Here is a 25714-nt window from a genome sequence, read left to right on the forward strand (position 1 = left end):
ATGGAGAGGAAGGTTCCCTTCGCTGGACGCAACCTGCCTCTCTGTAAGATAGTGACTGAACACACTGAAAGAAAGAATGACCTCATTGGTTTTATTTCCATTTGGAAAAATAAAATATGTCTAGGACGATAAGCGTACAATTCAAATACCTACTTAACACTCTATACCCCAATAGAATATTACAACAATGCCCCTGTTTCCTGAGAGTTATGTAATGCTCACATATTGAATGATTCATGGTGATGTAATGTATGTATTAATCACTTAATAGCCCTCTGTGATTACTTCAGTCATCCCTCGTCATCAATTAGGGGAGTTTCATTTACGTGTGCTCCACATTCATCAATATGTCGTATGTGCAGCTGGATTCTGTGTCACGCTAAGCAGCGTGTAAAGGACTGTGACATGAGCACAGCTGTCTGACATCATCAGAGGCAACATGTGCTTTAAAGTAGAAGTGGGGTGTGAAGCAGTCCACAGCCTTGTTGTCTTATGTTGCTGAGTGACGTTGGTAGGAAAAAGAACTAACCTTTAGTTTCGTTCCTTATGCCCTGTTTATTTACATTATTTGTAGCCAGTTTCTTTTCCTATGCCCCATTCAATTAATGATATTATTCAATGTATGTACACTACAGTATATTGTAATGCATTTTCTCTTTCTTTTGTCTTACCATCAGAACTCAGTGACCTCAAACAAAAGGTCTGTGGCTTGTTTGATTTACAGAGCTCTATGCGGCTTCTATGATCGCATTACGGGCCCAAAATAATAATGTTTGAATGATCTGAATAAGCCATAGTGAAAGCCTTCGTAGTAGCAGTAGCGGTTTCAAGGCAAGTCCCAAGAGCACTCCGAATATTTGTGGTCTGCGGTATAGCCTTACATAAGAGGAGCAGAAGTGTTTTACTGGTCACTGCACACTGAGTGTTGGTTGACAAAGTACAGTCAGAGAGAGTAGAGAGTTTCCAGGTTCTATTATTGAAAGGGGGAGGGGGGGAATCCCCCTTTAGGCAGACCTAGGCAGACCTAAGGACTGTTCTATTCAATGCTAAGAGTATTATGACACGCCCCTTTAGGCAGACCGGAATCTGGTCATGTTAGGTGCCCATAGCAACCTATTACATTGGCATATCTCATCTCTATATACTTAAAGAATCTCTGGTACAGTATATTAACCAACAAATGTACAGTACATCATAGGATTACATTATGGTAAAGGGGGAAATGGTAGATAAAGACAACAAGATTGAAAGAAGATTACTTGGACTGGATGGACATAAGACAGTATGGACATAGACAGTGCTCATACAGACATTTAAAGTCCAGTCTTGCACTTTAAATGTCTGTATGAGCACTGTCTATGTACATACTGTCTTAAGTCCATGTATAAGTACTGTCTATGTCTATACTGTCTATGTCCTTACCTAGATTAGTCTATGTCTGTATGGGAAAGCAAGAAATGTAATTTCAAATTCTTTGTATGACCAGTGCATGTAAAGAAATTGACAATAAAACCTACTTGACTTGACTTGACTTGACTTGACTTGACTTGAAGATTATAACATGCACAACAAGTTAGTTAGTTAGAAACTGTATTGTCCCCAATGGGAGCCAACTGAAGATCACAGAGTTGCATGTTTGAATCCCACCCTTAGGCCCACCTCTCCCTACACCTCCATCCATGACTGAAGTGCCCTTGAGCAAGGAACCTAACCTCTCATTGCTCCAAGGACTGTCACCAATATGTGCGTTGGATAAAAGAAGCGGCAACTAGGTGTCATTTAATGAATAAATAAAATCCGTGGTAAAACCATGGTTAGTTTTCAGATTTTCACATTCACCTGAGATGTTTACAATGAATGAGTTATAAATGCACCAAGTACAATACAGTAATGGCTGTGAAATGGCTGTGCAGGGCCACCCACAGCTTTGGTCACAGCTTTGGCCAGCCCCAGTCATGAGTAAGCAGTTAGGGCAATTTTGTTGTGTGCATTGTGTAGTGAACACTTGTGTGCTGTGAAGTGCTGTGTCAGAATGACGCTGGGAGTTGAAGTTTCACAGGTGGGCTTTCACTTTTTTCGCTTTTGCTTTCGCAATGCACTGAGAACACAAATCTGGGCCACCCATTTCTCTGGGCCCGGGACAACTAATCCCTTTGTTCCCCCTGTCGGCTTCCCTGATTGTATGTAGTGTATCTGCTCTGATTTGTCGACCACTTCTTCCTCTTTCAGGATGAGGAGCTGGACTACGAGTGTGTGCTGTCCATCGAGGGCCAGGCTGTAGTGGTGGACGCCTTCGTGGAGGCAGACGAGGCCCAGTCCTCCCTCTTCTACATCACCTGCCAACTCCACAAGGTCTCTCTCTCTCTCTCCCTCTCTCTCTCTCTCTCTCTCTCTCTCTCTCTCTCTCTCTCTCTCTCTCTCTCTCCATATATTGCCTATATTATTACTGCTGACATCATGCATTTAAATACATGTCATTATGCTGTCCAGACTTTCTTCAGTTTTGGCCAATTCAAGGGTTTTTTTGTGCTGTGCCGGACATTTGATCGTTTCTGTAAATACATCTCAACAAAAATATAAGGGACTTTTCGAGGCAGTGTGTGTATTTTGGTTTCTGTGATTCCCAGAGATATTGAATGTCATGTTTGTTGCTGTCATGGTTGGCAGTGTGTAAAGGTCTTGTGTTGTTGTTTCTGTGCTGTGTCCTGTATGTGTGTTGTGCTGCAGTACTCCTACACAGCTGTGTAAAGGTCTTGTGTTGATGTTGCTGTGCTGTGTCCTGTGTTGTGTTGTGCTGCAGTACTCCTACGCAGCTGCCCTGGAGGAATACAGCGCCACCATAGCAGTCAGGAGGAGGAACACCTTCCACATGGACAGCAACCACGACCTGCAGGGTAAGAACTGGGGGGGTGGGGTAAAGCTGCTACTAGTGCTGTACTGCCCTACAAAGCAAGAACGCAGTAACTTCATTGTTGTTGGAAATGAGTTATTTTAAGGATAAATATACATATGACAATATAAACTGAAATACAATGATTTATCTGCAAAGAATGTGGTAATAATCCACCTAAAACTACTGGAGAATGTGGTCATTTTAAAATCATTTTACTCAGATCAGAGCTCTGCATAGTTACTGCACTCTTGCTTTGTTGGGCAGTGTAGTATCAGATCTGAACACAACTCAAATGTTGAAATGTAGAATATTTTCAAGCATTGAAACATCCTCATGATGGGAACTTTCACAGAAATACTGTTTTGAAGCTGGTTATGGAACAACTGGCGTTTTGTTTCCCAAAAAGCCATAAAATCCATTTAAATTAAATTTTCATGAATTTTATTTTTTCTATTTCTTTTTTTTGATCATGTTAAAACTTAGTAATTAATGTCTTTGATTAATGCAGTGTGTATTTTAAACACCATTGTTTTATTCACATCTTTGTTTGAAAGCGTGGTACTTAAAACCAATCTTGATGGTGATGTATCAAGGTTATAACACCATTTCAACATTGTGTTGGTCTTGTCTTGGTCTCCCATTGTGTTGATCATAGTCTATTCTTGGACTTCAGCATAGCAATCTTCAATAAATTCTTGCATACATCAGGCCACACATAATCATTAAAAAACCTCAACAGTGCCGTATTGTGTATACATTGTTTTTTAATATATTAATTTTAAAGTTCATCATTCAGAACAAACTGTTGAGCCACAGTAACCAACACAGTTCTAAGAACATACCCAAATCATGCCCCATTACACCACTTCATAATGTACCCCATGCAGTGTCTTATATTCTTCATAACAAGCACGCAGTAGGCCTAAACTCATTTCTACCATTTGGGCATGTATTACATACAGCAACATAATTTGCCTAGCCCCCATGCTGTAAGTGCAAGTCCCTGTCAATGCTGCTTGCAGCTTAGACTAGTTTTTTTCCATGTATGTTATAGGAAATGTGTTTTGCTATCTTGCCGAGGTCTTGAATGTATTCTCTTGAAATAAGTATTTGCTGCATATCCCAATGTGACTTGACTTGATACTATCAGCTTATGACAGTTACACTGTCTGATATTTTCCAATATTCTGTATATACAATATCTAGCTAAGTATTACTTTACATTACATGTGGGGGTTACATTCAACTTATTTATGACAGTTACGCTGTCTATGATATTTTCTAATATCTGATATAGCATATACAATATTTACATTTGCTTGCTCAAAAACGCAGCCTGTCCAGTATTGTGTAAGCATACCACTACTCTTTTCTCACTTTAAGCAGTTAAAGAAATCACAACAAGAAGGTGCTCACTAGTGAAAAGATAATTTGCAGTACACAACATTGAGTCTTTGATTTTTTTCTTCCTTTTCCCTTATTATTTCCCAATACTGTATTACATGACTATTCCATCACTTTGATTACATTTGTGCATTTCAAAATAGAAAAGGAATGTTATTAATTCAGCCAAACACATTGTGTGTTTCATGAAAAAGCCCATCAGACCATCGGGACGAAACAGTGTTTCCCTTAACTTCTTTGAGCAAGGGTCCATAGGGACGAATAGCCTGGTCCACGATGCTCCTCTCTCTCTCTGGTGATGTCCCCTCTGGAACAGGAACCAGCCAGTATGTTGAGTAGTCACATATCTTCCTGTATTTGGGGTTGACCCTGTTCTGGAGTACCACCATGTATTTCTTCCCGTTTGCTTTGGAAGTGAATTCTGTGCCATATGCATTTGCCTCATTGATATCAGGGGAGGAATAGATTCCTCTCCCATATGTAGCACCATCCCCTGCTTTGTATCCATCCCGGATGATACTCCTCGCTCCTTCAAATGAGGTTCCGTGAAAAGATACAGGCCACTCGCCCTTGGACGATTCATCCCTCCATCCGCCTGCACCCATCCAGGTGTTCCCATCAGGATATTTCCCCCGCACCTTCAGGGCAATGCGATTCCATCCAATGGGACGCTTGTAAGTTTCACCACCACGTGTACATGCAGATGAGGCAGTCATGTAGGTGAAGTCAAAATCATACACTGGATCAAAAAATTCATCTTCATCAATCATCAGCTCCTTTCGAATAGCAGAGTTTTCGCTTCCTCCAACTTTCGAAGTTGCTTGAGAGATGGTTCTGACGGCTTGTTTTCCAATTTCCCTAAAATAAACCTCATTTAAAAAATTTGCCACAGTCAAAAAATCATTGTCTGCAGAGTAACGTTTCCCACTTTTAGACAGTAGGGTTACTGGGGCTCCAACCAGTGCTGAAAGAGCCTCTATTACTACTTCTCGATACATCTTCCAGCTCCTACAGACAAGAAATAATAGACAATAGAGGTCACAGTAGACTATACAGATCACAGGTGCTGTTGTATCCTGGGCCTAGCCAGTTCTTGAGTGTTCTTTCGTTTGAGGCAAAAGGTGGAGAGATTGTTGTAATATGCAAGAAAAACTTGCATATGCTCTCTTAGGAATGCAGTGTTGCAGTAAGAGGTAAGTCCTCAAAAACACAAAGTAGTAGAAAGTGGTAGAAGAATCTCAGAGTATAACCTGTCTTATTACGGACCAACAAAGTTGCTCGCCAGTTCAAGTGGAACAGCAGCTCCTGTCTATGTCTGAACGGTTATATTCAAATATTCATGGTGCTCTCAAGGGGAATCGAGGGGAATTCCGGAGGAACATCACCATACACTTTCATTTTCATATTTAGTATCTACTACAGTATGTCTCATAAGTGAGTACACCCCTGACATTTTTGCAGATTTGTAAATATATCTTTTCATATGTCAACATTAAGGAAATGTCACTTCGACACAATGATTAGTGACCTGTTAACAACATACGCTTAAATTTGTTGTTACTTCATTCACAAAAAAAAACCCTTTTTTTTTAAAATCGGGGGTGTACTCACTTTTGTGGGTACATGTTCAAACATTAATGGCTGTATTTAGATTTTTTGTGAGTGAACAACAAATTTAAACGGTTATATATGTTGTTAACAGGTCACTAATCATTGTGTCAAAGTGACATTTCTTTAATGTTGTCCTATGAAAACATATACTTACAAATCTGCAAAAAAAGGTGTACTCACGTATGAGACATACTGTATTTGTACAACTATCAGATAAGCGCATTATCAAGAAAATCTGTGTGTGCAGTTTCGGCCACGTCACCCTTCTTGTTAGACTTGTATTTGTACAGAAGCCTATTTGCCATTGTAATTATCAGCAAATCGGGGGTGGACTCACTTTTGTGTTCAAACATTAATGGCTGTATTTAGATTTTTTTGTGGGTGATCAACAAATTTAAATGGTCATATATGTTGTGAACAGGTCACTAATCATTGTGTCAAAGTGACATTTCTTAATGTTGTCCTATGATAAGATATACTTATAAATCTGCAAAAATGTGTACTCACTTATGAGACATACTGTATTTGTACAACTATCAGATAAGCGCATTATCAAGAAAATCTGTGTGTGCAGTTTCGGCCACGTCACCCTTCTTGTTAGACTTGTATTTGTACAGTAGCCTATTTGTCATTGTGATTATCAGCAACATTTAATCTCAATGCATAAAGGGAGTGTCTGCCACAGTACAAAGATAGTGTGTGTGAGAGCGATATGGAAATCCTCAGAACAGAGAGAGGCTTTTTGGGAGTGATATTTGTTTTGTTGGCTAGTTGCCTTCACATGATTTTTACATTTTCACATTACATTACATTTAGAAGATGGTTTAATAAAAAAATGACTTACTAAGAGGATATACAAGCAAGCACTCAGTGTGGGGTCAGTATAGAATGCAGCAGTATACAACTAATGTAGAACAGACAGAAGTTCAGTAACCTATAATTTGTGGAGGACCAGTAAGGACAAGTACATTCAATAGATGATTATGGATGAATAGAATTAGTTATGCTATGCAGGGATGCTTTCTCGAAAAAGATGAGTCTTCAAAGGCTTGTTGAAGATTGAGAGTAATGACCCTGCTCTTGTAGCAACTGGTGGCCTATTCCATCATTGAGGGACAATGACAGAAAACCGTTTGGACTTGGATCGCCTTGCGTGAGTAGAGGGCAAGAAGGGAACATAGGGCTTTGGTGTCCTGGAAGGAACATATGGCTTTGGTGTCCTGGAAGGAACATAGGGCTTTGGTGTCCTGGAAGGAACATAGGGCTTTGGAGTAGCTGGAGTATACCCTGGTGCGGGTTTTTCTTTTGAATAATGCAGGGTTTTTTTTAGCATTCAACCGTTGGACAATGTAAGTAACAACCTAACAACACGCCCATAACAACAGATTCTCAAAACTCTCAAACCAACATCATCCAATGTAAGTCAGATGTACGTTTGAACCTTGTAGGTTTTTGATGCTCGGAACCTCTTGGGTCAGCTCAGGCGCATTCAGCGCAGAGCAGTGACTAGACCATAAGGGAAGTGCCCGTCAGATTCAGTGATTACATCTATTATTGACTATGGGAGTACAAACAACCTCATCCTTAACACAGACAAGATGGGGGAAATAATAGTGGCAGTGGCATTTTAGCCCAAAATTACCACAGGGGCCTTAGAGGCGCCCACATGTTTTGAGGGGGGCCCATGTAGCCTACCTTATATTCTTCGACCTTACTTTTGCCAAAATATCTGCCTTTTTCTAAACCCAGTGTTGCCTATACGACTCGGGTCGAGTACGTGCAGGGGCAGTGGCAGCACCTCACCCGAGCCTGGGGGCAAAGTATTGACGAAGGCCCCCCTACCCAAAATGTGTATTATCACTAGGACCCAATTCTGTACCCCCTCTGTGCCTGTGTCTGGGACAACTGACCCTCCTAGTCCCTTCCTGTGTGTGTTGCGTCCGTCAATGTACGTTGCAAACCTGTTAGACATTGTTTTTATATATATATATATATATATATATATATATATATATATATATATATATATATATATCATTGGCTGGCGCAGGGGCCCTAGGGGGGCCAGGACCAATCCTACAGGGGCCCAGGCCCACCCTGGCCCCTGTCTAAAAACGCTCATGACTATTGGACTTCAGGAATCATCCTCCTCCCCTACAGCCTCTGCACATGTGGTGAGGGTCGATAGCTATAAATTCCCTAGCATGCAAGTGACATCGAACCTGAACAGGACTTTGAACTCTACATCTATAGTGAAAAAAGGCAGCAAAGGCTGTACTTTGTAGGGATGCTTAGGAAGGCTGGACTGAACCACCATGGGTCATGGGTAGGCGGTTAGGGAGTCAAACTTGTAGCCCAAAGGTTGCCGCTTTGACTCTCGACTAGGGATGTTAACCGGTAGCCGTTTAACCAGTAGTTGACCAAAACAGCGTTGTCCGGTTGACATTTTCTTTCGACAATAGTCGTAAAATTAAAAAAAGAAAACCAAAAAAAGCACACTATTTTTACAGCTCCCGAATGCCAGCCAACGTCGGTTATTTCACTGCGCACACATGTTATTGGTGATGTATTCTGTGTGGCGGTGTGATATTTCAATATTCAAAAATGATGTGAGCATGAGCCATCCCATCGTGGAATTTATTAAGAGCAACAGCAGCACAGAGTCACGTAGCCATTCCGGCAGTAGCCTACCGCAGCAATAGGCAACAGTTAACACCGGTTACTACAGTGTAGTGACAATTTTTGTGCCGTACACGACAGGTCCTATCTGAGGAGATAAAACAAAACTGCCACTATTAACTTGCCTGATTATCATAGACTTGCAATCGAGATTCGATCTGAGTCTGACCCCGAGCATAAGACGCCGCCTAAGGTGTTGTGTCACTAGGAGGGCGCAGCCTGGCTAACTATTAACCTAAATTAGGCCTATTCCTGGGGCTGAATGGCCCTTTGTTAGGGCAAAAATGGTTTCTCAACCTTTTTTTAGGTGAGGCACCCTTTCAATTCATGACAAATCTCAAGGTACCCCAAACCAACAAGCCGTAACATGGAATCGCATCCGATTCCACACAAGCTTAGAAAAGTAACATATTGGAGACGTTCGAAGTTGCAGCTTTATCTCAGACAGGCTATGTGTAGGCCATACTGAGGTGACCTAAATGTACCGGTACTTTATTGTGCGTAAATGGTAGTTGAAAGATCCCACTGACTAAGCATTCATTTATTAATTTGGACAAATATGTATTATACCAAACTTGTTGGCCGTTGGGCCTACTTCAGGCGACTCTTGCATAGAGACAAGGAGTAGTAAGGTGTTTAGTAATTTAAAAACCCTATATTTTAACTGGGGTACATAAAGTAGGCCCAACGGCCAACAAGTGTGGTAGAATGGACTTTGTAGTTTAACTTCAAGAGCACCTGCATTGGAGTACACTGTCTAACAAAGAAGAGCGCTCAGCATCTCCTCCTTATAGCAAATATGTATTATATTCCATCATTTATTTATTTATTTAGGTCAATTTCATATACCATCAGCCACATTGCACCCCTGAGGTGGGCCATGGCACCCCGGTTGAGAAACACTGCTCTAACGGTAGGGCACAGGGCTGCTATGCCGGCGACCCAGGCTCAATTCCGGCCCGGGTCATTTCCGAATACTTCCCCCTGTCTCTCTTCCACTATCCTGACTTACTGAAAAATAATACATTTTGGAAAATTGTAAAGGAGTTGGTGTGTGGGTTGGATTTATGACAGCTTCAATGCAATTATACGATTTTTGTAGGATTGTTACGGTCTGTACAGTGCTTGCAGTGCGCTCTGTGATATACTGTTAAAAAGCCATACAGTATGTCTTTCTTGACACAATGATCGTTGTTCTTGATTTTTCATTATAGAGTAAAGTGCAGACTACTGATTCTCTTCATGACAGCTATACAATTAAACGCCTCCTGCTCTGCTGCTCTGCGGTGTCATCGCCCGCGTGCTATATGGGTCCTGAGGCAGACCACAGCCTGACGTTAACTGGCCATATTGATTTTGACCTAACAAATGATTTTACTACACAAATGGGTGGAGCGATGAGGTGCACATTATTTCAATTTGCCTTATTTATTCAACAATATGAGAGTCAAAATGGACACTCTTGTAGTTGGTGATACTTCCAAAGTGTTGAGTTAAGACTGCACAGTTTACGGTAGTTTTCAACTATTGTAGAAAGTATTATTGTCCTCTAGTCAAGTCAAGTCAAATCAAGTTAGTCAAGTCGAGTCAAGCCGAGTTTATTTATTGAACACAACACAGTGGCATCTGACAAGGGTCTGGACAAGCAGAGTAAAGCGACATGATAGCTGAGGAGAGGGGACAACACACAGTGAATGATGCTGATCCATATAGATGAAACTAGGCTTTAAAGGGACACTGTATGAGATTTTTAGTTGTTTATTTCCATAACTCATGCTAACCATTCACTAATGTTACCTTTTTCATGAATACTTACCACCACCATCAAATTCTAAGTATTCATTATGACTGGTAAAATTGCGCTTTTCATACATGAAAAGGGGGATCTTCTCTATGGTCCGCCATTTTGAATTTCCAAAAATAGCCATTTTTAGCTGCAAAAGTAGTACTGTACTTGGACCATACTAGAAAATATGTGTTTATTACTTAGTAAACTTTCATGTAAAGATCAAATTTGGCCAATTTCAATAAGCAGCATAGTTGCAGTATCTTTTTTGACCATTTCCTTTAAATAGGCCACGGATAAGACAATACAAACCGATATAAGACCAAAACATTCATGTTGGCCATTTATTTTTTCAACGCCAGGGCAATACAAATGGGTTTCAAGGTAAGGTTTCAAAGCAGTCAAGAAAGGAGTGGACAGTGGAGCGAAGGTGTAGTGGCATCTCCTTCTAGACCTCCGGGTGTTGCGTGCTTCCACTGTCTCCTACAACCGCTCAGCTTGAATCACAGGAGCGGTGCAATACAGTGCTGTGGACTGACTGTCTCTCTACATTACCTCTGTGGAGACTCTGTTCAATCCCCTGAGACTCAGAGTGTTATGCATTGGACGTTCACTGTCCCCCTGCCTATTTTACCCTACAGTGACTCTGCACAACAGATCAGTGGGTCGGTTGCTGCTGCCACCACACTGGTAAACAGCGCTCTACCGTGACTGCCTTTTTATTTCGGAGGGAGGAGGTTAAAGTCTGCACATCCAAAAAAGTTTTGACCTGGGAGCAGGACAAACCAAGTGACACGATGAAAGTACACAAAGTTCCATGTCTGAAGAAGTGCTTTTACCTGAAAAGTGACGCTAGATTGTAGCCGCTGCCACATTCACAGTTCTCTGCCATAACTACATTTTCATTTTACCTTACAGACTCTGTAGAATGGTTCTGCATAGTCTATAGGTAAAATGCTATATATCTACCAGATATCATAATGCTATGCAGTGCGCTGACCCTCTCTTCCTCTGTGTGTTTGCTTGACAGTGACCCTGTACAACTGCTCGGTGGGCCGCTCCGACTGCAGCCGGTGCCACACGGCGGATGCGAAGTACGGCTGCGTGTGGTGCGGCGGCGCCCAGTCCAGCTGCCTCTACCGGGACTCATGCGAGGACCACGTCCAGCAGACCTGCCCAGCACCTGTCATCCACCTGGTAGGACTTCAGCTCGCTCGCCTGCTTGCTTTACGATGCGATATGATAGTATTTTATTGTCAGTTTACCCTGAAATTCATTTTGCATCCCTGATGCAGACTCGTTTAAGACAGAACATACACATAACATCACATGACTACTGCACATGTGCCATGCTCCACCACATACATAAGCACTAACTGACAAAAACAGACAGAGGACAGAGGCCTACTAAACTCGATCTCTGCCAAGACGTATGAAATGGTTGACGACGTCTAGTTTCAGGAGTTATTATCCAGCGACTTCCGAACAGCAGAGATCCTCAAATCTCCATGTCCAATGCACCATGGGTATCAATTTTTTGTGGATGCGCTCATGCAGTTGTGGCAATTTCATGCACTCAACATGGAGAATATAGATGCAAAAGTCACTTCTGTTTAATATAACGGATTACTCTGAAGGTTGTTTATAATACAAAGATTTGTTAACCCTTTTATGCAGACCTTATAGTTTACTAGCTTGCTGTTATCCCAATGGTATATATTATGGATTGTTCTGCAGGTTGTTCCTGATGTTAAGTTGTCTTTAGCTGAGGATATAATTATGCGTGTCCAGATTGAGCCACTGTCTGGGCAGATGGAATGGGGGACTACAGTGGAATATAGACAGCAAAGAGACTCTTATTTACAGTAAATTATAGATTGTTTTGGATAATGTTAGCAAAACACATATTTGTTAAGTTGTCATTTAGCTAAGACTTTAGTTACCGGTATGTGTTTCCAGATTGAGCCTCTGCCTGAGCAAGTGGAGGGGGGCGCTAATGTGGAATATAGACACAAAACACTCTATTTATAATGTTTGGAAGTCAGAGGCGTGCTCAGTCCCTTTAGAAAGATGAAAAAACCAAAAATGCTCTTTGGTTCAAGGTTCAATGTCAAAAAAGTTGCTTGATAAGAAAAAAAACTTTTCTTCACCAAGGCACTCCAAAACGTACAGTTAAAAATGTCTTTATTATTATGGCATGTCCATTAAGGACTTTTAAAATTGCCAATTGCATAATAATAAAGACATTTTAACTATACTTTTTGGAGTGCTTTGGTGAAGAAAAGTTTTTTCTCTTTTCTAGTAACTTTTTTGACACTCTATGTATATTAAAGATTGTAAAAATAGATTGTAATAGATTGCAAAAAACATTACACAGTGCGTCTTTAAGCTGCCTCTAACTAAGGCTATGATGATGTTATGTGTTTAGCTGCCTCTAACTAAGGCTATGATGATGTTATGTGTTTAGCTGCCTGTAACTAAGGCTATGATGATGTTATGTATTTAGCTGCCTCTAACTAAGGCTATGATGATGTTATGTATTTAGCTGCCTCTAACTAAGGCTACGATGATGTCATGTGTTTAGCTGCCTCTAACGAAGGCTATAATGATGATGTTCTGTGTGTCCAGATTGAGCCTCTGTCGGGGCCGGTGGAGGGGGGCACCACGGTAACCATCTCGGGCTCCAACCTGGGCCAGAGGGCGGAGGACATCCAGCACTCTGTCACGCTGGCAGGAGTCCCCTGCACTGTCATCCCCAGCAGCTACCAGGTCTCATCCAGGTGATGCACACACACACACACACACACACACACACACACACACACACACACACACACACACACACACACACACACACACACACACACACACACACACACACACACACCCACACACACACACACACACAGGAATCCCCTGCACTGTCATCCCCAGCAGCTACCAGGTCTCATCCAGGTGATGCACACACACACACACACACACACACACACACACACACACACACACACACACACACACACACACACACACACACACACACACACACACACACACACACACACACACACACACACACACACACACAGGAGTCCCCTGCACTGTCATCCCCAGCAGCTACCAGGTCTCATCCAGGTGATGCACACACACACACACACACACACACACACACACACACACACACACACACACACACACACACACACACACACACACACACCACACACAAACACACACACACACACACACACACACACACACAGGAGTCCCCTGCACTGTCATCCCCAGCAGCTACCAGGTCTCATCCAGGTGATGCACACACACACACACACACACACACACACACACACACACACACACACACACACACACACACACACACACACACACACACACACACACACACACACACACACACACACACACACACACACACACAAACACACACACACACACACATGCACACATGCATGCACGCACACACATGCACTCAGATGCACACACGCACACACACACAGACACAGACACACAAATGCTACTCAGCAGTATAGCTTTTAATTAGGTCCAGGGGGGCTTTCAGACAGTTCGAGGCTGTTGACTACACTTTGACTTTTTTTTTTGAGAATTTTTTCTAAATGAAAACATCCATACAACATGATATGTAGCATAGGCTAGTGTATACAGAGTATATAGCATATTATTTACATGCAGTCTATTGTTAATGATTATAATATTAATGCATTCATTATTTAACCCAATTCCTGGACATTTTTTATTTTGAGTCAGATTATTATGTCAATTTTAATTGATTTAATAATTTGATTAACATTTAAAAGAGATGTGTTTTGTCCACTTTATACGAAGAGAATTAAAGACATGAATTCAGACCGGTTGTGTTCGACAGAGCATTGTATGTTGTTACACAAACACTCGATTGTCTCTGCGGCTATTATACAGTTCATGCAAATAGGCACAGCAGTTGCCAGCTAATGTTGTGTGTCAGGATGTGCTGTAACAAAGCATAATGGCTCTGCTAATGACCTCTCCCATTAGTGAACTGAAGACATATGTCCTCTTTGTCTTCTTTGTGCTGTGCTGTGCTGTGCTGTGCAGGATTGTGTGCGAGACGAGACCCAGTAAGACGGAACAAAGCGGCCAGGCTTCCGTGAAGGTCAGGAACGGAGGCGTCGGCGAATCGGCACAGAGGTTCCACTTCCAGGTCAATATTATAGTTTTTTTGTCTAGCCTCTAGTCTCTCTTTTGTCTGGTCGTTTCCTCTGTCCATCAGTGTCGCCACTTTTCCCATGGAGGAAACAATAAGCTGTCGATCAGGTTAGAGCAGCTTTTTGGGGCATTTCCCCCCCATTCAGTATCCCGATTGCAAATGAGAGTAGCTCCTGATATTGAATAAAAATGTATGGTATTGAGACATCATGGATGACATGGAGTGAAGTGCGAGGTTGGAGGTAGCACCGGGGGGATGGAGGGGGTTGGTGTGGCGGGGCAGAGAGTGTCTCTTCTCTATCCTGTGTGGTGGTGTTTAGTTTAGTGTTTTGGTTTATTTGACACAGGTGACATGTACAGTTTCAGTACCAGAGATACTGTATCTAAAAAGGTGATTTGCATCTGTGGCTCCTGGGCCCGGTGTGTATTGCCTGGAGGGTCAGGAGGATGGGTAGGGGGGTGAATTGAGTAGTGTCTTTGTACTCTACTGCAACTGCTGTATGTTTTTGTTTTTGTTTTGTTTTTTGGGGGGGGGGGGGGGGTGGGGGGGGGGTGTATGTTGTGCTGTCCTAGGGTCACGGGGGGTTGCTGGGTTGGTGGGTAGGTGGGTGGTTCGGGTAGTGTGTACTCAGTGCTTAATTTGTCAAGCGGGAGGTCCCGGAGCGCAGAGGATGGGTGGCTCCCCCCGAGGGGGATCTGTGATGTCTTTCCCTGAGGTTCCATCCAAGGTTCCGGAGCTCTCGTCTGAGGTTCCGGAGCTAGCTCCCCCTTGCTCCCCCTCAAATTAAGCACTGTGTGTGTCAGTGTTAATTTTGTCAGCTTTTTTTGATTTAGTCGTAGTCTTAGTCACAATGACGAAAATCAATTTCAGTCTTAGTCATATTTTAGTCATTGCCTTCCCAATTTAGTCTTAGTCTTAGTCTAAATGACGAAAATCAATTTTAGTCTTAGTCAATTTTTTGTCATTTTCGTCATTTTAGTCAACACTGTACATTACAGAACTTCTCCACACACTTTTAACATATATCATTGACTGTAGAGAATAAACCTTCTCCGCATACTGCTTCTCTTTTTAACATATATCACACTGTACAGAATAAAACTTCTTCACACACTGGTTCTCTTTTTCTCTATTTTAAAATTCAGTCTTAGTCTTAGTCACAATGACGAAAATCAATTTTAGTCTTAGTCATATTTTAGTCATTGCCTTCCCAATTTAGTCTTAGTCTTAGTCTAAATGACGAAAATCAAAAAAGGGCATTGACGAAATATTTTAGTCATAGTCATGGTTGACGAAATTAACACTGGTGTGTACTCTACTGCGCTTGCTGTATGCTGTGGTGCCTGAGGTCAGGGGGGTTGTTAGGTGGGTGGTTTGCGTAGTGCCTCTACTCTATGGCGGCCGCAGTATGTTGTGCTGCCCAGGGATCAGGTGGAGTTGCTGGGTAGGTGGGGGCTTGTGTAGGTGGGGGGTTGGGGTTGTATGCACTCCACTGTGGCTGCTGTATGTTGTGCTGCTTGGGTAGGTGGGGGGGTTTGAGTAGTGTGTACTCCACTGTGGCTGCTGTATGTTGTGGTGCCTGGGTAGGTGGGGGAGGTTTGAGTAGTGTGTGTACTCTACGGTGGCTGCTCTATGTTGTGCTGCCTGGGTAGGTGGGTGAATCGGGTACTGTGTGTACTCTACGGTGGCTGCTCTATGTTATATTGGCTGGGTAGGTGGGTGGGTAGATTGGATAGTGTGTACTTTACTGCGGCTGCCGTATGTTTTGTTGGTCTATTCTACTGCGCTTGCTGTATGTTTTGTTGTCTGTCTGGGGTCAGGGGGTTGGTAGGTGGGGGGTTCGGGAAGTGCAGGGGTGGGGAACCTACAGTAGGTCTCTAGGGCCGGGTACGGTGGCCTTCGAATGATGGTGGGTAGGTGGGTGGATCAGGCTGGGTAGGTGGGTGGTTCAGGCTGGGTAGGTGTGTGGATCAGGCTGGGTAGGTGTGTGGTTCAGGCTGGGTAGGTGTGTGGATCAGGCTGGGTAGGTGTGTGGATCAGGCTGGGTAGGTGTGTGGATCAGGCTGGGTAGGTGTGTGGATCAGGCTGGGTAGGTGTGTGGATCAGGCTGGGTAGGTGTGTGGTTCAGGCTGGGTAGGTGTGTGGTTCAGGCTGGGTAGGTGTGTGGTTCAGGCTGGGTAGTTGTGTGGATCAGGCTGGGTAGGTGGGTGGATCAGGCTGGGTAGGTGGGTGGTTCAGGCTGGGTAGTTGTGTGGATCAGGCTGGGTAGGTGTGTGGATCAGGCTGGGTAGGTGTGTGGATCAGGCTGGGTAGGTGTGTGGATCAGGCTGGGTAGGTGTGTGGATCAGGCTGGGTAGGTGTGTGGTTCAGGCTGGGTAGTTGTGTGGATCAGGCTGGGTAGGTGGGTGGATCAGGCTGGGTAGGTGGGTGGTTCAGGCTGGGTAGGTGTGTGGATCAGGCTGGGTAGGTGTGTGGTTCAGGCTGGGTAGTTGTGTGGATCAGGCTGGGTAGGTGTGTGGATCAGGCTGGGTAGGTGTGTGGATCAGGCTGGGTAGGTGTGTGGTTCAGGCTGGGTAGGTGTGTGGATCAGGCTGGGTAGGTGTGTGGATCAGGCTGGGTAGGTGTGTGGATCAGGCTGGGTAGGTGTGTGGTTCAGGCTGGGTAGGTGTGTGGTTCAGGCTGGGTAGGTGTGTGGTTCAGGCTGGGTAGGTGTGTGGTTCAGGCTGGGTAGTTGTGTGGATCAGGCTGGGTAGGTGTGTGGTTCAGGCTGGGTAGGTGGGTGGTTCAGGCTGGGTAGGTGTGTGGATCAGGCTGGGTAGGTGTGTGGATCAGGCTGGGTAGGTGTGTGGTTCAGGCTGGGTAGGTGTGTGGTTCAGGGGGGTTGCTGGGTAGGTGTGTGGTTCAGGGGGGTTGCTGGGTAGATGGATGGTTCAGGGGGGGTGCTGGGTAGGTGGGTGGCTTGTGATCGTGGTGGCCTGATAGGTGGGTTGTTTGGGTTGTGTCTCTGTACTCTACTGCGGCTGCCGTATGTTGTGTTGGTCTATTCTACTGCGCTTGCTGCATGTTGTGTTGGTCTATTCTACTGCGCTTACTGTAGGTTTTGTTGTCTGAGGTCAGATGGGGCAGGTGGGTAGGTAGGTGGCTCGGTGGGGTTGCTTGGTAGGGGGATGGGTGGGTGCCTTGTGACTGTGGTGGCTGGAGGTCACAGGGTGATTCTCTGGATAGCTGGAGGTCTCCAGGCCTCTGTGTGTGTGGGCCACCGTGCCTTTTGTCCTGGCCACTAGCACCTGTCTGTCCTGGGGATGCCAGCTCTCCTCCAGCCACCCCCTGTTTGCTTTGTTTTCATTGTCTTCAGCCTCTTTCAGTGTAATTGCACCAAATTTAGTTTTTTTTCCCCAAGCTTTCATTTTCCTCCGACTTGTCAGCTGCTGAATTTATTCATGTTAAAATAATGGGTTTTAATGATTCAATTATGTAGTTACGTATGTAATTATTTATTTCATTATTTTGATTATTTCAATTATTATCCCTTTAAGACATGACGTTATAAATGAGCTGTTACCAGAATGGCAATGACCAAGTCGCAATGTATTACTAAAGGCCCCGTGCACTGCCATAGTAGTTTAGTACTATAGTAGTTAACTTTCAATGTGTACGTGTATTACAGCGTGCCACAGGAGGTACGGCGTACATTAAGGCAGGGGCTACAGTACTTAACGTCAACCAACTGCAGTCTATATTTCCTTGGTACACATGTTTTTCTCAATGTTTTTTTTTTTTTTTTGGGGGGGGGCTTTTGTAATAGAGGAGAGAGAGACAGACAGGAAATAGCTGGGGGAGAGAGATGGAGGAGGTTTGGCAATAGACCAGGGCAGGAAGCGAACCTGGGTCGGTCCAGTTCAGTGCCCTATACGGCCCTACAAAACAAGAACGCAGTAACTCAGATTTTGGCAAACTGAGAAAAAAGGCTTCAAAGTTTCCCATATGGCCCTGGCCCGACAACTGTGTTATTGGTAAAGTGGTGGTAACACTTCCTTGTAATACTTTTTAGGATAGAAGAAAGAAAAGAAAAAACAACATTTATGTTGAGTTACTGCGCTCTTGGCTGGTATTACTGGCACAAAATGGAGTTACTGCAGGAGTTACTGCGTTCTTGGCTAGTATCACTGTCTACTCCCAAACCATTCCCATTGGAAAGTGCAGCAGTAACTCACCGACTTACTGCGTTTTTGTTTTGCACGACGTTACCTTTAATCCAACACGCAGTAACTTTTTTTTTGGTCATTTCTGCACTTTCAAAATGTTTTTCCTCTAAAACGGGACGATGTTGGACCACCATTTTTTTGACACAAGACAAATGAGGTAGTTTAAAGCCCATTTCCGATCTAAACTCAATTTCGACCATTTTCGAGTTACTGCGTTCTTGTTTTGCAGGGCAGTGTACTGTAGTTAGAGTCACGGTAGGTAGTGTTGCCAGATTTGTCTGATCAAAACCCGCCCAAAAGGTTCTCAAAAACCGCCACAATGGGCTAAATTCCGCCCAATTTCAACAAATTGCATTGGTTTCTATGGGCACAAAGCTGCTTTAAAAATGGCCAATTTTTCCCGTTTTTACCCGCAGACGGCCATCCCAAGTAGCCCAATTGGGCGGGCAACCGCCCAATCTGGCAACCCTGACGGTAGGGCCCATGTTACACATGTTCACCCTGAAGCATGCAGTGGTGATACTGTGGTATTGTATTGTAGTGGTAATACTGCTGTATTGTATTGTGTCAGTGGGCTGTGGGCACAGCTCGTGCCATACTGAGTTGTCCTCCCTCCCTCTCCCAGAGGCCATGTGCTGTTGATGACACACACACAGTCCAGTCATAATGCTTCACAGTCATAATGCTTCCTTTGAAATGCGAGTGTGAATAATTGATGACATTAGTGCCCCTTTAGTGCCCGCATTATTTGGCACGGGAATGATTTTGTGTCGTGTGTGTGTGTGTGTATGTGTGTGTGTGTGTGTGTGTGTGTGTGTGTGTGTGTGTGTGTGTGTGTGTGTGTGTGTGTGTGTGTGTGTGTGTGTGTGTGTGGGTGCATGTTTTCTCTCGTAACTCTCCGGATGTTGGTCAGGACCCCGAGCTGTCTGATGTGTTCCCTGTGCGGGGCCCCTTGGCAGGGGGCACCCTGCTGACGGTGGCTGGGCGGAGGCTACGCACCGGACACCTCAGGGAGATCGCCGTGCATGTTGGAGGAGTACCCTGCACCATGTAGGTTTCAAAATTATTTTTTTAAAAGTTTACAAAAAAAAATTAATTCTTTTCTACACTTGATTTATTTCTTGACCCAGAAATCAAACGTACACTTTGAATACAGTTTACAGACATCAGACTTCTGGTCACCAAAGTCAATTTTTTAGTACACTTAACTTGATGATTTTCTGTATTTTGTGCACTGACCCATAGCCTGTAGCACAGTGTATGTCGATACATGTCTTGGTACATAGTGCCTAAATCATGTACAGTAGTAGGAAAATAAAACATAATAAATCATTTTTATGAGTGAGTGAGTCAGATGGATGGGACCATTCTCAGTCACTTGACTCTTTTTTTCTTGTCATATCTATAAATATAAAAGATTAGAATTCATAAAAATGATAATGAGCTATTAGTGCCATAAAATCGATTGGCTCTCAGTAAGTGGTCATCATATGATGTCATTTAGTTGTCATACCTTCTCCGTCACTCTGCCTACTTCCTGTAATATCTAGAAATAACAATTCGGCGTGACTTTCATTTCTGATTACTCATGCCAACTCATATAAATTACGAATTATTGCTAAATGCCTATTTGCTCCCAGTGTGTAGTCATCATGATATGGTGTCACAGTGTTGTCATCCTCCTCTTCTCCTGTGTCCCCTGTGCTCTGCCAGCTCCTCTGAGGTTCAGGATGACCGTATCGAGTGTGTGACGGGCAGCAGCAACCGTACTGGGGAGCATGCGGTGGTGGTGCGCTTCAATAGGGCAGAGCGCCATCTGCAGGCCGTTCCCTTTCATTACAGCCCCAATCCCAACGTCACGCTGGCAGGACCCTCCAGGAGCTTCCTCAGGTAGGGACCCTGTCTGTCTGTCTTGTTGTCTGTCGGTCGGTCTGTCTGTCTGTCTGCCTGTGTAACGCCGCATTATGTAATAACGGTGCAATATGTAATAATGTAACAAATTATTACATAATGTGGTGACAATCGCCGCATTGTGTAATAATTTACGCATTTCGTAATACATTTCTTGAACGCATTTCGTAATAACTTTTTTCTCATCTTGTAATAAATTATTACAAATGCGAAATTTATTACGGAATGCGGCCGCAACTTTTTTTTTTGATGGAAATGTAATAACATGGTGCATTATGTAATAATCTATATGGATATGTTTTTTCTGCACTTGGATAGGCGCAGCACACATACATAGTCTCAGTGACATGGTATAGTCACTGCCCTCTCTCTCTCTCATTCTTCTCAGTTCTCAAACTGCTCGAGAGTCGCGAATGATGCGGTTAAAACCGTTAAGAAATAATTTCACAACTTGTTGCGTGCAACGAGTCCAACGAATGTCTCGCACTTTCTGCTACATTACACCAATTTACAGCGACATTAAATAGGCCAGGTCTAAACACTTCACGAGGAGGTGAAAACTTGTCTTGCACTTGCGTGGGTCTGTGGCGAGAGAGAGAGAGAGAGAGAGAGAGAGAGAGAGAGAGAGAGAGAGAGAGAGAGAGAGAGAGAGAGAGAGAGAGAGAGAGAGAGAGAGTGTGTGTGTGTGTGTGTGTGTGTGTGTGTGTGTGTGTGTGTGTGTGTGTGTGTGTGTGTGTGTGTGTGTACGCACGGAGACAAACCTGGCCCATATTGATCTTAAGCCCCATCTTGGCTCTTTGGAAATATTCTTAACATTACAAAGGCTATTTTAATATTTTCCCCCAAACAACATGAATCAAATCCCAGGAAAAGACCAACCATTATAAGTGACTCGTGGGGAGCTGTCCATGCTGGTGGTGCTTAATTTTTCCCGATATTTGCCCGTGGAGTAGTGAGTCTTTCATGTCTGCCTACATGCGCGCCAGGGTCTGACCATGGTGCTTTTTGCCCGTGGAGTGAGGAGACTGTCAAGAAGTCATAGCACCCGAGAAAAATGCCACTCTTTGTCCTATTTTCAATTTCAGTCCACTGTTCAGTAGGCCTATTAGGCTGCAATCAAATTCAATAGCCTATGCTCATCCACATGCACGCGAAAAACAATAACCCAAGCGGCGGGACTAATTCGATTATATTCCTTCCAAAAATGTCCGAACGTCACAAAAATCAGTTATTTGCATTGTCCGTAATTATACCAAACAAAAAGGTATCAATAAAAGAAATCAAGTCTTCAGTTTCGATAATCCACGTTACAAATCCTCAACAACAGCAAGCCATTCCTTCTCTGCTATGAGGCAGGCAACGGAACAAGTGCAGACAGTAGGCTATATCACCACGTTGATGCTGCACGGCTTGAAAGGATTCTGTCTAAATTAAATATCTTGGATAGCCTATATAGACCTAGGCCTAACTAGATTTGTTGCAATACAGATTAATTTTCTATAGCCAGAAGTGTTCCGTTGGACTGACGAAACCGAACACGATCAAGTTTGCAACTTCTTTCCCTCATGCGCTGTCCGTCAGCACCACCTGTCATCAGACGTCCGATTAGCTTTCATTACGTGCTGAGGGAAAAACTCTCGCCATTAGGCTCATGTGCTGTTGCACTGTTGTGAGGGATATCACCAAATAATTTAGATAAAAGTCAGAACATTATTTTGGCAATCTGTTCAGTCTGTTCATTTAAGTTTTTGGGTGCTCTTGGATATCGGGGATCAGTTCATGTAGAGAGAAGAGTTCATCCAGGCACTCCAAAATAAGGTGTCCAAACGGGAAGTTACATTAAAAAGCCTTTAATGGTACTGGGCTGGGGTTACATTAAAAAGCCGACATGTTTCGACCTCACCAGGTCTTCATCAGGGCTACGTTCACCATTGAAAAGAAAGGCCTCCCTTAAATAGTGACATCACCACATGTGACCCATTACGCACTAAACACATTTGCGCACACCAGAGACAACAAAGATTAAAAAATAGCCTGGGGTAATAAGTGATGCCACAGAAAAAAATGACCAGAAGTACAAATAAGCATCACAAAAAACAAGTAAAATCAATATCCTCATTTAGACCAGGATAGCGCATGGCATCCAGTTGGTGTATCCAAAAAGTCTGCCTCTGATTAAGTCTTTTTAGCCTGTCCCCACCCCTCGGAAGAGGTTTGATATGCTCGACGCCCTGTATGCGCAGCAGAGAATCATTTTTACCATGGTATATTCATTGAAATGTTTCGCCATGGGATAGTCAAAATTGCCCACTCTGATAGCATACAGGTATTTATGTTCTGCTAGCCTATCTCGCATGCGCCTTTTTGTGCGTCCGATATAAAAGAACCCTTCAGCGCAAGGACAAGTTAGGCGTATATGACAAATGTAGAATTGCAATTAATGAAATCTCTCTGTCCGTATTCTCTCGTGGTTTTAGTATCCACAAAAGATTTGGCTTGTGTAACATTTGGGCAGTGAGGGCAGTTCATACATCTATAGGTGCCAATGGGTTTACGCAGCCAGGTTTCTCTCTTTTTCACCTGTAGGTGAGAGCGCATTAATTTATCTCCTAGGCTGGGTGCACTCTTTAAAGACACCATGGGTGGTTCTGGGAACACCTCACGTAGTTGCGCATCACTTTCAATAATGGACCAATTGTTCTTAATAATTTGCCTGATCCGCGTCGCTTGTGTACTATATGTCGTAACAAAAAAAGGACGGGACTGCTGGTGGCGATGATGTTTCTTTTTGGCCAATAACGTGTTGCGTTGAAGGGAGCGCGCTTCACTGTATGCGTTTTGGATGGCTTTAGGGTGATAGGCTCTATCACTGAATCTTTTCTCCATCAGCTCGGCCTGCTCGTGAAAATCACAGATACGCCTAATCTCTGGAATTGGCCGTGTGGAATATTTCTAATGAGATGCGGGGGATGGAATGAATCCGCTCTCAGAATGGTGTTCCGAGAGGTCGCCTTTCTGAATAAGGTGGTGTGCAGCTGTCCCTCCGCGTCTTTATATATCGTCAAATCCAGAAAGTGAATATTAGTTAATGAATATTCCAAGGAAGCCATTCAAAACGCATACAGTGAAGCGCGCTCCCTACAACGCAACACGTTATTGACCAAAAACAAACATCATCGCCAGCAGCAGTCCCGTCCTTTTTTTGTTACGACAGTTCATAGATGTATGAACTGCCCCCACTGTCCAAATGTTACACAAGCCAAATCTTTTGTGGATACTAAAACCACGAATGAATATGGACAGAGAGATTTCATTAATTGCAATTCTACATTTGTCATATACCGCCTAACTTGTCCTTGCGCTGAAGGTTTCTTTTATATCGGGCGCACAAAAAGGCGCATGCGAGATAGGCTAGCAGAACATAAATATGGTATCAGAGTGGGCAATTTTGACTATCCCATGGCGAAACATATGAATACCATGGTAAAAATGATTCTCTGCTGCGCATACAGGGCGTCGAGCATATCAAACCTCTTCCGAGGGGTGGGGACAGGCTAAAAAGACTTAGGCCTAATCAGAGGCAGACTTTTTGGATACACCAACTGGATGCCATGCGCTATACTGGTCTAAATGAGGATATTGATTTTACTTGTTTTTTGTGATTTTTATTTGTACTTCTGGTCATTTTTTCTGTGGCATCACTTATTACCCCAGGCTATTTTTAATCTTTGTTTTCTATGGTGTGCGCAAATGTGTGTAGTGCGTAATGGGTCACATGTGGTGATGTCACTATTTAAGGGAGGCCTTTCTTTTCAATGATGAAGACCTGGTGAGGTCGAAACATGTCGGCTTTTTAATGTAACCCCAGCCCAGTACCATTAAAGGCTTTTTAATGTAACTTATCGTTTGGGCACCTTATTTTGGAGTGCCTGGATGAACTCTTCTCTCTACATGAACTGATCCCCGATATCCAAGAGCACCCAAAAACTTAAATGAACAGACTGAAGACTGCTTGAGCTTCCAGCCACCTGTGTGCCTTTCATTGCCAAAATAATGTTCTGACTTTTATCTAAATTATTTGGTGATATCCCTCACAACAGTGCAACAGCACATAGGCCTAATGGCGAGAGTTTTTTCCCTCAGCACGTAATGAAAGCTAATCGGACGTCTAATGACAGGTGGTGCTGACGGACAGCGCACGAGGGAAAGAAGTTGCAAACTTGATCGTGTTCGGTTTCGTCAGTCCAGCGGAACACTTCTGGCTCTAGAAAATGAATCTGTATTGCAACAAATCTAGTTAGGCCTAGGTCTATATAGGCTATCCAAGATATTTAATTTAGATATTTAATTTAGTTTTCACCACCTCGTGAAGTGTTTAGACCTGGCCTATTTAATGTCGCTGTAAATTGGTGTAATGTAGCAGAAAGTGCGAGACATTCGTTGGACTCGTTGCACGCAACAAGTTGTGAAATTATTTCTTAACGGTTTTAACCGCATCATTCGCGACTCTCGAGCAGTTTGAGAACTGAGAAGAATGAGAGAGAGAGAGGGCAGTGACTATACCATGTCACTGAGACTATGTGTGTGTGCTGCGCCTACTGAATCCAAGTGCAGAAAAAACATATCCATATAGATTATTACATAATGCACCATGTTATTACATTTCCATCAAAAAAAAAAGTTGCGGCCGCATTCCGTAATAAATTTCGAATTTTGTAATAATTTATTACAAGATGAGAAAAAAGTTATTACGAAATGCGTTCAAGAAATGTATTACGAAATGCGTAAATTATTACACAATGCGGCGATTGTCACCACATTATGTAATAATTTGTTACATTATTACATATTGCACCGTTATTACATATTGCGGTGTTACAGCCTGTCTGTCTGTCTGTCTGTCTGTCTGTGTGTCTGTCTGTCTGTCTGTCTGTCTGTCTATCTGACTGCCTGTCTGTCTGCCTGCCTGTCTGCCTGCCTGCCTGTATGCCTGTCTGTCTGTC

The 25714-nt window shown here is 43.4% G+C and overlaps 1 protein-coding gene across 1 annotated transcript in view; it reads left to right on the top strand.

Annotated features, from left to right (window-relative positions):
- plxnb1a (plexin b1a) overlaps positions 1-25714 on the top strand; it is a 126845-nt gene that overhangs the window by 68946 nt on the left and 32185 nt on the right. Inside the window, exons 16-22 of the mRNA XM_063207885.1 lie at positions 2230-2352; positions 2801-2894; positions 11404-11570; positions 13002-13153; positions 14484-14589; positions 19714-19850; positions 20514-20690. Coding sequence (XP_063063955.1) covers positions 2230-2352; positions 2801-2894; positions 11404-11570; positions 13002-13153; positions 14484-14589; positions 19714-19850; positions 20514-20690 — 956 coding nt within the window. The remainder of the gene's footprint in view (positions 1-2229; positions 2353-2800; positions 2895-11403; positions 11571-13001; positions 13154-14483; positions 14590-19713; positions 19851-20513; positions 20691-25714) is intronic.

The sequence above is a fragment of the Engraulis encrasicolus genome, chromosome 10 (genome assembly GCF_034702125.1).
Source record: "Engraulis encrasicolus isolate BLACKSEA-1 chromosome 10, IST_EnEncr_1.0, whole genome shotgun sequence".
Taxonomy (NCBI): Eukaryota; Metazoa; Chordata; class Actinopteri; order Clupeiformes; family Engraulidae; genus Engraulis; species Engraulis encrasicolus.